This window comes from Gambusia affinis, linkage group LG04 (genome assembly GCF_019740435.1).
Source record: "Gambusia affinis linkage group LG04, SWU_Gaff_1.0, whole genome shotgun sequence".
NCBI classification, from domain to species: domain Eukaryota; kingdom Metazoa; phylum Chordata; class Actinopteri; order Cyprinodontiformes; family Poeciliidae; genus Gambusia; species Gambusia affinis.
The window spans coordinates 13,918,280-13,932,188 of record NC_057871.1 but is presented as its reverse complement, the minus strand read 5'-3'; the positions used below and the strand labels follow the sequence as shown (position 1 = coordinate 13,932,188).

General features: G+C 37.7%; 1 protein-coding gene and 1 long non-coding RNA gene across 4 annotated transcripts in view; one reads left to right on the top strand and one right to left on the bottom strand.

The window, feature by feature from the left end:
• Positions 1-5,666: 5,666 nt before the first annotated feature.
• On the top strand, positions 5,667-13,324 carry LOC122829498. The gene is made up of 3 exons (XR_006370375.1): positions 5,667-5,734; positions 5,878-5,946; positions 12,863-13,324. It is a non-coding gene; the product is annotated as an uncharacterized LOC122829498 (long non-coding RNA).
• LOC122829495 (protocadherin-11 Y-linked-like) overlaps positions 5,939-13,909 on the bottom strand; it is a 40,433-nt gene continuing 32,462 nt past the window's right edge. For 2 of the 3 annotated variants that reach the window (XM_044114092.1, XM_044114091.1), the window contains exons 14-21: positions 12,632-12,936; positions 12,435-12,545; positions 11,152-11,343; positions 9,456-9,544; positions 9,221-9,376; positions 8,886-9,077; positions 8,234-8,285; positions 7,696-8,146 (exon numbers count right to left, since the gene is read on the bottom strand). In XM_044114092.1, the coding sequence (XP_043970027.1) occupies positions 8,141-8,146; positions 8,234-8,285; positions 8,886-9,077; positions 9,221-9,376; positions 9,456-9,544; positions 11,152-11,343; positions 12,435-12,545; positions 12,632-12,936 (1,103 nt within the window). In that variant the 3' untranslated portion in view covers positions 7,696-8,140. Of the gene's footprint in view, positions 5,971-7,695; positions 8,147-8,233; positions 8,286-8,885; positions 9,078-9,220; positions 9,377-9,455; positions 9,545-11,151; positions 11,344-12,434; positions 12,546-12,631; positions 12,937-13,909 lie in introns of those variants that run through there. The other variant, XR_006370373.1, reaches the window with a different exon arrangement.

Sequence of the window (13,909 nt, the reverse complement as noted above, 5' to 3'; positions counted from 1 at the left end):
TATCAGGAGATTTTGGAGCACTTCATGCTTCCATCTGCTGAAAAGCTTTATGGAGATGAAGATTTAATTTTTCAGCACAACCTGGCACCAGCTCACAGTGCCAAAACCACTGGTAAATGGTTTACTGACCATGGTATCACTGTGCTCAATTGGTCTGCCAACTCTCCTGACCTGAACCCCATAGAGAATCTGTGGGATATTGTGAAGGGAAAGTTGAGAGAAGCAAGACCCAACACTCTGGATGAGCTAAAGGCCGCTATCGAAGCATCCTGGGCCTCCATAACACCTCAGCAGTGCCATGGGCTGATTGCCTCCATGCCACGCCGCATTGAAGCTGTCATTTCTGCAAAAGGATTCCCGACCAAGTATTGAGTGCATAACTGTACATAATTATTTGAAGGTTGACTTTTTTTGTATTAAAAACACTTTTCTTTTATTGGTTGGATGAAATATGCTAATTTTGTGAGATAGAAATTTTGGGTTTTCATGAGCTGTATGCCAAAATCATCATTATTAAAACAATAAAAGACCTGAAATATTTCAGTTAGTGTGCAATGAATCTAAAATATATGAATGTTCAATTTTTATCATTACATTATGTAAAATAATGAACACAATATGCTAATATTTTGAGAAGGACCTGTATGTCACACACATTCATTAAATATACCAAACAGACTGTGGAACATCAACATATGTAGAAAATTTGTAATTAAACAAGTACATTGGCGATATAAAGAGAGACAGCAATGGGCAAGCAGGTGAGATTTCCTCACCTGCTTCAGGGTTTATATGCATAAAACATACACTATCCTATTAGTATTGTTATTTAACGATATTGATTGCAAAGTTCTTACATAGGTGTATGTCAGGAGGCTGAATTCAGGTGTGCTGTCTGCATCCACGGCTGTCACTCGCAGAACCTCCGTGTTCACAGACAGACTCTGGAAAACCAGACAACAGAACGATTGAGGGAGAAAAGGACGAGAGATAAAATGGTGTCTTCCTAATTTCTTTGAGAAAACAATAAAATGTGAAGGCAGAAACAGTTCCTTTCAAGATATTCACTTACCTCTGAAACAGTTTGAGAATAAAACTCCTTATCAAATACTGGACTGTTGTCGTTGATATCATTGATTATCAGCCTGCGGGAGTTGTTGTACTGGAAAAATAAAAACAGAAAGTGACGGGTTTTAGATGTTATTCAGTCAGTTTGCAATGTTTGCTCCATATTTTGGAATTTCACCCACCTTCAAATCATCATTGCACAGTAATATGTATTGCAAAACTCTGTCATTCTGCAACATAAAAACACAGTGGACATTAGTTCTGCTGAAACGTGTTAGCATAAATTATGCTGAACATCTCATTCAGCAAACAAATTCAGGTACAACAAAATGGGGGACCGTACCGTAAAGAATATTCCGGCATCGGCGTCGAGCGGCTTCTTGGTGCGAACAGTCGCTGTGGTTGTTGTTGTGAAGTTCAACTCCAGAAACTGAAGATGCTCAGGATAAGTGTTTTGCTCCAGAGTCACGATAATTCCAGCTGGGATACCGACCACCAGCTCCACGTCACCTGCAGCAGCAAAACATTATCCGATAAACTTACATTTTCTCATGAATTCATTAAATCCAGTTACCAATAAATGATCTGTTTGTGTGATCATAACATAATAGAGAAAAGGTATACTCAACGGAGAAAGTCAATCTTAATTTATATATTTCTAATCTTAATTAAATTATTTGTTTTTATAATTTTACCTGAATATCCTTCGTCCACATGACCCAGATCTATAGTGCTAGACGCTGAAAAACAGTTTATGGTGGTGCTACCTGTAGAAACAGAATTAACTTTAAGGAAATCTGCAGAATGACATCATTCAGGGTTTTTTTCACCAAAGTTCAAAGAAGAAAATATTGCTAAAATTGCACAGATTTACACAAAAGAAAAATCTAAGAATTTCTGTAAATGACTACTAAATGGTTAAAATGCTATTGCTGGGATCCAACTGTGACACATTGTGGTCATTAGTGCTTTTATTTTGAAGAACGGTATTTCTTCTTTGTGCTTTTAGTGACAAGCTGCACTTCCTGTTCTTACCAAGCCTGGTGAGACGTTGTGATGTCATAAAGAGGGAGATCTTTAAAATAGTACCACTGGAAATCAGAATGAGGTATAAAACACGCACAACTGTGTTTGGTGATAAGAAAGGTTCTTTGTTTATTTAAGAAGTGAGTTCTTGTGCTGACATTCAGAGCATTACGTGTCCAGGCTCCTGATTGTCTTTGTCAGCTTATAACTAAATGTTCTGCTGCTCGTGTTCTTCGTTCTCAGACTCTGAATCTCCTCGTTCCAAGAACACGGTTAAAACCTAAAGGGGACCAGACCTTTCAGTCGGTGGCCCCAAGGCTGTGGAACAGTTTGCCCTTGTTCTGCTGACTCTGTGGAGGTTTTTAAAAAGCAACAAAAAACATTTTGATTTTCCCAGGCTTTTATCTCTTCATTTTACTGTTTCTTATGTTGGTTTTTATGTTTTGTATGGTTTAAAAGCTCATTTCTAAAACCGTCCAATTTCGAAAGAATCGTGTTTTTATTATTATTTTTTTACATAATTTATTTCTTGAGCTTACATTTTAAATGGAAACAGAGTCATGACAAAGTGAGACGGAGGGGAAATAACCCATAAAAATCTTCCACTGTGGTTTGGAGTGGCGAACACAAAGGTACATGGAAAATTATGTGTCTGTTAGCTTTTCGAAGAAAATCTCCACATGCTCTTTTTATATCTATCCCAGGAAAAGGAGTCAAGGATTAGTCTCCCAAGACCAAATGTAATGTGAATTAATCAGCTTTCATTGTATAATAGTTATATTAGTTACACTGTAAAAAGCATAAATACTTGCAGGTTCATTATTTGACAATAAATGAGACTAACACTTTCCTGTTTTAGATTAGTTAAGGTTACCAAACCTTTTTTCTTTTTAGTGAAATGAAATGAAATGAAATGAAGTTTATTCGAACATGATACAAATATAAAAAAATAAAATAAAATAGTGCACAGTAACAAGAAGTGCATAAGAAAGAAGAGAAAATACAGATTTTTAGTTTCAGTTAACATATCATGCTCAAAATGGGGTAGGAAGAAGTGAGAACTTATAAACTCCTACCCCTAAACACTTGAGACTTTAGAGTCCTACTGTCATTAAAAAAAATCAAAATCAAAGTGGCAGTCAGAAGTAACAGTTACTAATATTTACCTATACATTTTCCCATTTTATGCTGGTTTATCTTTCTAAATCCTTACACCAAGTTGTTATCTTCAATACACACCTTATTGCTTTCTGTCCCCATGTGTGTATCTATTGAAAATTACCTCTTTGTACTTTCTTTTGAATTGAGTTAAACTAATGCTTTGTTTTAAATCTTCATGTAACCTATTCCATAACTTTACACCTTTAATTGAAATACAGAAGCTTTTTCTTGTTGTTCTAAAGTTGCGGATCTTGAAGTTTGAGTGACCCCTTAAGTTATACCCCCCTTCTCTTTCAGAAAACGAAGGGGGGTATAACTTAAGGGGTCACTCAAACTTCAAGATTAGTAATTAATAATGAGAGCAAACTAACAAAATATTTTACTTATAGTTCTTCAAATCTTTATAAAATCACAAAACTGGTTGAGAGAATCAATAGATTGTGAAACATAAAACCAAGACAATACCATCCCAGACACCAAAGACTTTAACAACTTAAAGATGTTCTGTTTATTATATCAGATGTTTCTTTCAAAAGCAGAACTTGAATTTGTTAATGTTTAACAATATTTTAGGACAGGAGAAGTTACTCAGCTACCCTCAAGCTGTAATTTGAGGGTCTGTTTTTCGTTGTGAAGGACCTGAAGGAGAGAAACGTTTGGGTTTTATAACAAGATGGGGCTACACCAGATGAAAATTAAATATTAAACTTTTCAGTTGAAATATAGAAGATACAGAAATAGTATCTTCTATTGAACCATGGACCCAACAGATAAGGAGCAATTTTATGGCAGTAAAATTCCCCCGTATAATTTTTCCTCTTCAGGTCTGAAGTGCACAAACGAAAGACTCGTCCTCTTATTGTAGACAAAAAAAAAACATCAAACACTTCACTCTCAGATTGGTTAATTTGACCTAAGAGTCACTTTAGAAACGTTTAAACAGCAAAGGCCCACATGTTTTCATTTTACTACAAAACTGCTTTCTTAGGCTCCGGTTTCCTGTGTAATCATTGTGTTTCTTTCAAAAGCAGAACTTGAATTTGTTAAATGTTTAACAATATTTTAGGACAGAAGTTACTCAGCTACCCTCAAGCTGTAATCTGAGGGTCTGTTTTTCGTTGTGAAGGACCTGAAGGAGAGAAACGTTTGGGTTTTATAACAAGATGGGTCTACACCAGATGAAAATTAATTATTAAACTTTTCAGTTGAAATATAGAAGATACAGAAATAGTATCTTCTATTGAACCATGGACCCAACAGATAAGGAGCAATTTTATGGCAGTAAAATTCCCCCGTATAATGTTTCCTCTTCAGGTCTGAAGTGCACAAACGAAAGACTCGTCCTCTTATTGTAGACAAAAAAAACCATCAAACACTTCACTCTCAGATTGGTTAATTTGACCTAAGAGTCACTTTAGACCAGGGGTCTCAAACTCCAGGCCTCGAGGGCCGCAGTCCTGCAGCTTTTAGATGTGCCTCTGCTGCATCACACCTGAATAGAATAATTAAGGCTCTGGAGAACTGGTTTACACAAGGTGGAGGTAATTAAGCCATTTCATTCCAGTGTTTTGTACCTGTGGCACATCTAAAAACTGCAGGACTGCCGCCCTCGAGGACTGGAGTTTGAGACCCCTGCTTTAGACACTTTAGAAACATTTAAACAGTAAAGGCCCACATGTTTTCATTTTACTACAAAACTGCTTTCTTAGGCTCCGGTTTCCTGTGTAATCATTGTGTTTAGCTGGTGATGAACATATTCAATCCTGTACTCACCTATTGGACTTCCAGTAACCACATGGATCAAAACAGACACAATAAGACCGATGCATGTCCGACGCAAAGCAGCGCGGTCCATGGTTGTGTTTCCCGTTTCCCAGCCTCGGATGACTGACACTGAACTGGCGCTATGGATGACTTTCAGTTCCATTTTCCTTCCCTCCAATCATCTTTCATGACAGGCTGTAAAACCACATTCACCTTTGATCTGAGGGCAGAAGGTTGTACAGAACACCCTTTACTGTCGTGTTTATTTTCATTTGGAAAAAAGGAGACATTGTTAAAATGAATGAATGAATAGTGTACTAAAGCTAAAATGGCTTCAGTCATTTCTAAGGTGTAAGATATTTGGTTTTCTTTACCCAGACTCGTGTTTTGGAAATCAAGTGGAAGTCTTGAAATGTGACTCAGGTTCTGTTCAAATATTTTGATGAACTCCATATTTAGATAACATTTTATTTCTGGTGAATTAGTGCCACTGTGGAAACAAAGACCAGGGAAGTAGAGGGGAAATGAGAGAGCCTAATAAAAAGATTAAAATAAAGTGCTTTTTTATTTATCCTTTATTCATCCAATATCAAGGCAGGCATCTTATTAGACAATATCTTGTTTGACCACTAGGTGGCACAAAGGCTCTTTTTTCCCCTGGTGAAGAATCTCGAGCAAAAATGGACCCAAAAATGGATTCAACTCGGACTGAAAGGTTAAAACTTTAACCTGGTCTTCTGCCTACAGGAGCGTGAAATGTTTGTTGTATTTAGTCAACAAACATTTGACTAAATGTTTGTTGAGGAAAGAAGATGAACTGTTAAAAATCATGAAGCTAAGAAACCTTTTCCTTCCCAGAGTCGTCATATTAGTCGCATCCAGAGCTGCAGGACACATGGAGGAAACGGCAGCACTGGGAGTTCAGAGGTGAGTCGGGCCGAAACATCAAGACTGGGCCAAGAACCAGATGAAGACATTTACATTTTTAATAAGTACATTTATAAAAGGCAACAACTAACATTTTTTACTAAAATGATTTGGATGAAAAACTGCCGCATCTTATTAGACAATATCTGGTTTGACCACTAGGTGGCACTAAGGCTCTTTTTTCCCCTGGTGAAGGTTTTATTTAACCACTTGTCTTTTTTATACAATGTTAGAAATACATTAAAAGATGCCAATAATAAATAAGTTCCTTTTTAAATAAGGAAAAAAAAACATTTTATTCTCTAAAATACAATAGCTTAGCATTCCTTTAGTGAACGCTTCATTATTTGCAGCTAAAAAACAAGTGAAAAGCTCGGCTCTTTTTGTTTGATTTAATCCTTACGAAACTTAAAATATTAGTTTAGTGGTGTGCATTTTGCAACAAGGTTACTGTAGCTTTTTCTGCTTGAATTCATTTGAAAAAGGTTTGAAATGATGAACCTGAGTTTAACTGATAATTAATGACGGAAAACCTGCAGCTGTTGATTAACAGGCATAAAAGCAGAACTCATGACTCAGACCGCTCTCAGGAACACTTTAATTTATTTGTTCATATTTTACACAACAGAAACATCAGCCCCGGCTAAAATATCATTCGGTTTCTGCAGCAGGTAAAATTTGCATCAACATTTTGAAAGCTCAGTGGAGGCATTTACCATGAAACTGTGAAGTTATAAAGTAAGAAATAATCACAATTTAACATTAACACATGACTTAAATTACAGTTTATGGTTCCCCCACTTTAAATGAATTGATTTTTTTTCTTCTTTCCAAACATCTTTGGAAAAAAATGTCAAAATATCTACAAACATGTTTCCAACATTAGTTTTCTATTCTTTAGCATAACTCCATACACTAACCTGACCCTTTATAAAAGTCTGAGAAAGCTATAAAATGTGATTTACTGAACTTATTTACACCGTAGAATAATGTGACAAAGATCTCAAAACTGAAGCAGCAAACTTTATAAAAAAAATTGCATTTCTTTCTGTCTCCAAACATTTTGTCATGAGTAAATATCCTCGTTTGAATCAAAACTCAGAACGTTTATCTCCATTTTAAAGACAGACTGAGACCAAAGTTGAACTTCTATAAATATAAGATGACTTTTTTTTTACACTAATACAATCATGTACCAATCTAAGCTTTTATATCTTTTATAATTACTACACAATAGTAATAATTCTCTCTCAAGTCAGAGATATAAAAACTAAATAAAAAGTTTAAAAAAACAACATGAATAAAAACACACAACTTCTTAAACAACAGGATAACTGAGCATTATCAAACATCTGGCAGGTTCAAACATGTCAAGAAGACAAAAATATACAGTTTTATTTCCTATTATATACTATTCTTCCCAGTGGTAAATTAGACAGTATCTGCTTTGACCACTAGGTGGCACTAGGGCTCTTTTTTTTCCCCTGGTGAAAAAGATTTCACAGTTTTACTGAAATTAGTAGAAAGCAAATGGGAACAATTTAGGATCCAGTGAAATTTCCTTTGACAGAAACTTTTTCAGTTATCTCTCACCTCCTTCCAAAATGTATTGATTTTTGATTGGTTGATTGAATCAACCAATCAAATTTGTTCAGCACATAAATACAAAAGTATAAAACAAAGTCACAGAACAGCCAGTATTGGAGCCTTTATAAAAGACTCCAAGACAAAAAAAAACCCAGAATAACATTCTCATCGTGTAACATCAGATTATTGATTAATGTTTCATTTAATACGTGAATTATCTGTATTATGAGTTAGAGATCAGCACATTATAACAGCCTGGATTGACGCCGTGTCTTGATTTGTTCCTAATTGTTGTTTCAAGTGATGTAAGAGAAGCTTGTAGAGGTTACTGTGATTTGCTTTGATAAACTTTCCAATAAAACACTTTCATTAAGTAGATTTGCACAGACATTAATCTAGAAATGGGATCCCATTCATGTTGGCAAACCTTCAAATTTAACTAGAGACAAAACTCTGATGTGCTTAAAGGATAATTTAAAGTCGCAGACGTCAAATAAATAAAACAGTCTAAGATTATTCTTCTGGTGCATGAAGGCAGCACTGAGTCTTGGTTTGATGAACCGTCCTCATCAGGCAATCGTCTCGTCAAACCCAAACATGGATTTGTTCACATCTGTAGCACAAACAAATGATTAGCCTTTTGTTTAAATGGCTGAATTGATAAAATATTTCACTGAAACATTTCAAAGATGACACCTACCTCCAACTGCAATGAAATGGACCGTCTCCGCTCTTCGTTTTGTTGCATCTTCCTGAAATCCAACAAAACAGCTCAGTTGAAAACAATGTTTGTTTTTTTAAATTTTGTTGTTTATTTGATAGGGGCAATAAATAAAGAGCATCTTCTGATCACAGTGTTCATAATACTGTTATTACAAAGATTTAACTGCAAAATGGTATTTATAGTCATGATTTAAGCTTCTTATACTCACTGCTGCTGTCGCTGCGTTATTGATGGATTTAACAAACAGTTTAAGAAAAAAAAAACTAAACTTTAGAAATGTGCTGCAAGCTAAGGAAAGCTTACATTTAATAATTATTTATCATAGTGATTCCTCTCATGGTTAACCGGTAAAACAAACCGACACTTTCTGGAGATTTTTGGTTTATCCACGTACTCGTTTTTAGAAGTTATATTACAAAAAACTGTATAAAAACGGAAAAGTATTTTTCTACAGTTTTGGTTTCATTGCGATGCATCAGGACCATTTTAGATCTATACAAGAGGAGGAGGAGATTTCCATCAAAAACTCAGAAATTGTGACACTAATCTCTTGGAAAACTTGAACATGTAAGAGTTTGAAAAGTCTGACATTTTCTGCTTTTGAAGCTGAAAGCAGTCTGAGGCTCACCTTTTAAATACAGAAAGAGTCAGAACCAGAACCACTGAAACCAGGCCAAGCAAAACCCCCAGAACGATGAGTACAGTTGGGTCTGAGCTGGAGCCTGGAGGCTCTTTTTCCGTCTCCACCTCAAACTGAACATCGTTTCCCAGCACCTTGGCCAGCGCCGCTCTCACCTCTTCAGACTCGCTCTGCAGTTTCCTGGAAAATCAAACAGACAACTTGAAGCTTTAAAAGGGATCTATTAACCAAAAAAACACATTTGACACTTTTTTTGTACGTCCATTTGGGTTTCTGCTGCTTCTACAAACGGAGCACATTTGAGTCAAAAATTAAACTCCTACTTTGCGACTTCCTGAGGTTCAACAGCTCCATCGTCATCAAAAGCGACTAAGCTGACCAGAGTCTTGACCGACGCTCTCAGCATTCGGCTTTCTTCTCCATCAGAGCTCCACACCTGGGTTATGTTCACCGTCCAGCCCAGAGTTTTACCTAAAGCCCTGAGAGAAAACAAATCCACGATATGACAACAGGAATGGATGAAACACATCAGAAAATAAACTTTATTCATGAACGTACTCCTCCAGCTCTGGAGTCTTTTCCTCCACAATGTTTACCGGCTTATTCAGAGAGATGAACGTCACGTCGCTGCTGCCCTGAACCACAACCTGCAACAGGAAGGAAGGATCCAATGAGAATGTTCTGCTGGTCATCAGCACTTAACTCAGAGTGGAAAAAAATGTCCAATGACCTTTGCACTTCTCAGTGCAGCAATCTTACATAAAAGGCACCAAAGCATGTCATCAATATGAAGACCTGCCTCAAAGGGCGAAACGAATGCAGTACAAGGTGCCTCATTACGTGGATGAGTTTCCACTTGTGACTTTTACCAACATGGACGTCTGCAGCCTGCTAAACAAAATGGAACAACTCCATGTTGTGGTTTCTGCCATGAAGCGGACGCTTCAATGCCAGGCTGTGGTCAGTGAAGACTGAAGTCACAGCGGACCTGTGAAGTCAGGTGTTGTCCTGGAACAATGCACTGATCAGGTGTTGCGCATGTCCTGCACATCGCCTTCAATTCTTGGATATGGATGATAAAATGGGTTGAATATGAGCAACGGGGAAACTTTGAACAAGTATTTTGAATGTTATCATGGTTCTTATCCATGAAAGCCCTAAAAAGGTGTTTTTTCTGGCTGATTAGTTGAAATAAAAATGGTTTTTGACACCCTTATTGAGACGCGTTTGAGTTGATTATTTCACAGTCAGTGTCTTATGAAGACGTTCTCCACTTCGAGATTTGCAACAGGGTTTATACAGGAATCCTAGACTTGTACAAGGATACAGGAATCGTTGTATAAGGATATAAGGATAAAATAGGTAGTAAAAGATAGTAAACTTGAATTTACTACATATTTTTAACACCTCTACAATATTTTCTAAACACAAAATTGAGCAGCAATCTTTTCTGGGGGAGGAGTAAATGTTATGGGTGAACTGATTTATCAGCCAGTGGATTTACCGGCACTGATTTCCTTAATTGGTGATCGGCCGATACTTACATATGAAGCCAATCTTATCTACCTTAACAAAGGTCTAAAATCAGTGTCTGTCCTTTTCTGCTCTGCAGTGAGAAACGTTTGACTGACAGACCGTCCACCAGGTCAGGTCTGCAGTTAGCAACAGTTACCCCACTGTTACCAACTCAGCGCCTTTCTTACTATATTTAGAGACATTTAAAAACAAATTGGCATGGGCCAAAATCCGAGATCTCACACTTAAAATATTCCAAATACATTTAGAAAAGTCTTAAGAATATAAACAAAACACTATGACATACAAATTTCACAAACCAATGTCTCATTTTCAATAGAATATTGGTTTGGTGCTAATCGTCAACACTATAACTAGATAACCAGATGCAAGAGTAAAACTTTTCACAGGTCAGTGAAAAGTTTTAATTAAAAAACTGTAAGATGTTGATGTGCAGCAGAATATGTGCTTCAGTTCAGTAACAAAAGAAACAAAAAAAGACGATGCACACTCCAACTCTCAGACAAATCACCAGCAGAGCAAACGTTTAAATTAGCTAATCAACTACCGATCACCTATTAATAACCGCAAAATAAACACCAGGCCTGAAAATGTAAAGGGACTGAATGTTCTGTCTTTTGAGTGGGAAATGTTTGTGTGATTGTTGGTGTTGAACCAGTAAAACCTGTAAGGGATCAGAAGCCAACTGAACAACCAACATTCAGGTTTAGGCTTTTACCTTCACTCTGCTGGTAGCAGAAAGTCCATGAGGATCTGTGGCCTTCACCTTCATTGTGACGTTTATTCCACCCAGACCTGCTGCCGACACCACAAACAGCAAACCTGAAGACGACTCCAGTTCAAAGAAGGAGTTTCCTGCTGGCAAACTGTAGACCAGACGACTGCTGTCTCCAACATCAGGGTCCGAGGCCTGAGGGAGGGAGGGAGGAGAAAAGAAAGGAAGGAAGGGAGAATGGAAGGAAGGAAGGGAGAAAGAAAGAAAGAAAGAAAGAAAGAAGGAAGAAAACTCCTTAATGTTGCTGTAGAAAATGTATTCAGATAAGGTGTGTTTGTCGGATTAAAAGTACCTTTTGAAAAATAAGCAGCTATTATACACACGTTTAAATAAACCCAGATTTCTGTATTAAAATGTCTTGTCCTGTCCAACGTTTGTCCAACGTTTGTCCCATATTTGTAACTGGTTCTCCAGTAACTTTTGGGTTTTAAACACCAGTAAGACAGAGACTTTGATTGTTGCTCCCAGCCACTTGCATCCAAAATCAGCCAAACAATTATCTCTTTCTGCCCACGAGCAAAATCACAGTTAAAAAATCTAGGTGACACATTTGACTCCAAAGGGACTCAAAGTCTTTTTTCAGGCTTTGACCTAAGAAAATCTGGATTACTGTAACGCCCTTTCTATCTATTTCACGTCCAGAACACTGTAATTTGCCTCTGAGGGAAATAATGAAGTCTTGAGAGCTGAGTGGAGCCGTCTCCAGGCTGAGGGCCCACGAGTCTCTGGACCCAGACAGCTGAGCTGTTTCCATGCAGTGCTGCCCTCAGACTCAAAGAACCACCAACCTGGAGTGAAGCTGCTGTTGCTTCTATTCCCCAGGAGGGAAAAGAGCGTTCAGAGTTTGGAGCATACAGACACATTTCTATCATCCCTGCTAAGAGACTGGTGTTGCCTCAGTTATATGTGATTTTCTGAGGATATTCAATGAATAGTGTGTATATTGTGTACAGATGAGGAAGACGTGCTGAACGTGATCCTCCGGCCAGAAGGAGGCGCTGAAAACATAAAGATAAAGAAACGATGAGCTTCCTTCACATTCCTGACAATGTGACTGCAGATTGTTGACACATTAACCACTTTAATGGAAGGAAGGTTTCAGGTCAAAGTACACAGCCATGTGTTTATGGCCTTTACAGGAACTGTTCCTGCAATCTCACTGGGTGGAGATAAACATGTTCAGAAGCACATTTCCCAACCAGCTGATGGGAGCTGGGTGTGTTTACCTTCACTTGGATGACTGGGGTTTTGTACGGAGAGATGCTGAACACAGAGGCTTCATAATCGTCCGAGGAGAACTCTGGCGGCTCGTTTACGTCCTCCACCTGAATTCTGACCTGAGAGATGCAGAAAGTCCATTTTGTTGGTATGAAAGCAACAATGAAGACAGTTTGTGATGATAGATGTGTGATGATGTTGTTACCAGAGCCACTGCTGATGTGGGAGGCGTCCGCGTGTCCACAGCCTCCACTTCCAGGATGTACCACTCCTGCTCCTCCCTGTCCAGCTGTTTTGTGGTAAAGATGGTACCACTGCCGTTGATGGAGAACAGGTCTTTGTGTGTTCTCAGTTCGTAGGAAACCTCGTACAGGTCACTCCCTGCGGAGGCGAGGACCTGCCCCACAGTGACCCCCGGATTCTGGTTCTCTTTCAGGCTGAAGTTGTAGGAGGAGCTCAGGAACGCCACGCCTTCAGAACTATTGATCCTGATGTTCGCCACCACCAGAGCTGCAGATGGGACCAATTTTGTGGATGCACACGACATTAGAGGGTAAAAAGATGATTCTTTTACTTGGCATTCAGAGCAATGGACATCAGGAGGCATTCATTTCTCTGTCTTCAACTTTGAGATTATTACTAGACCTGTACAGTAAGGTCACAAATTATAATGGCTTATTTGGATTTAAAGTGACAGGAGACCATAAAATCATAAAACTCAAACAGTAACACAAAAACTTATTTTTACTGTGAAGCACCTTAAATTACCACGCGTATAAAAGTTTAAATGTTTTTAGTTAAGCTGAAAGTGTTTATGCACAAAACAGAATCCATGGATGGAGTAGATATGACTCCAACAGGTTGAGGGTCATTTGTTGAAAAATTTAACTAAAAGATAATTATTATGGCTTTATGGATCTGATGGTCTTTTTACGTAACGTTTTTATTCTAAATGCTTATGAACTCTCACCAAATTAACCTCAATACACACCTGAATACACACCTCAATACACAGCCCAGGTTGCATGTTTTCTGCAGATAAACAGGAAAATGTCTCTCCAGTGTCTCTCCATTTGTTGTCTTTGGTATAAAACCATTATATTGTCTCCTGTTGTCAGATCACACTCTGAACCTTATTCAAAGTTTTAATTTTCAAGTAGGGTTCAGACTCATCCATGATCAAATATTATATTATGGAGCTCCAATCTTGACAACATTTTATTTAGGAAAAAAGAAACCAGACGGTGTTTAAATGATCGGACAGCGGATGACATTTTTAAGGGAATTTCAGGATTCAGTTGTTGCCTTTCTAGTTTCTTGCTGTACAAGAAGCACAGATTCAGTTTCACCAGTCTTACTGCTTTATATATTTATCCATAATATTCCTGCAGCCAGTTTTACCCGTTTACCTATGATAAAAATGTTTGATTGTTTGCTGGTTTGAAGTTACTGCTGTTATATTGTTGGTGCACCATGAGGTGTG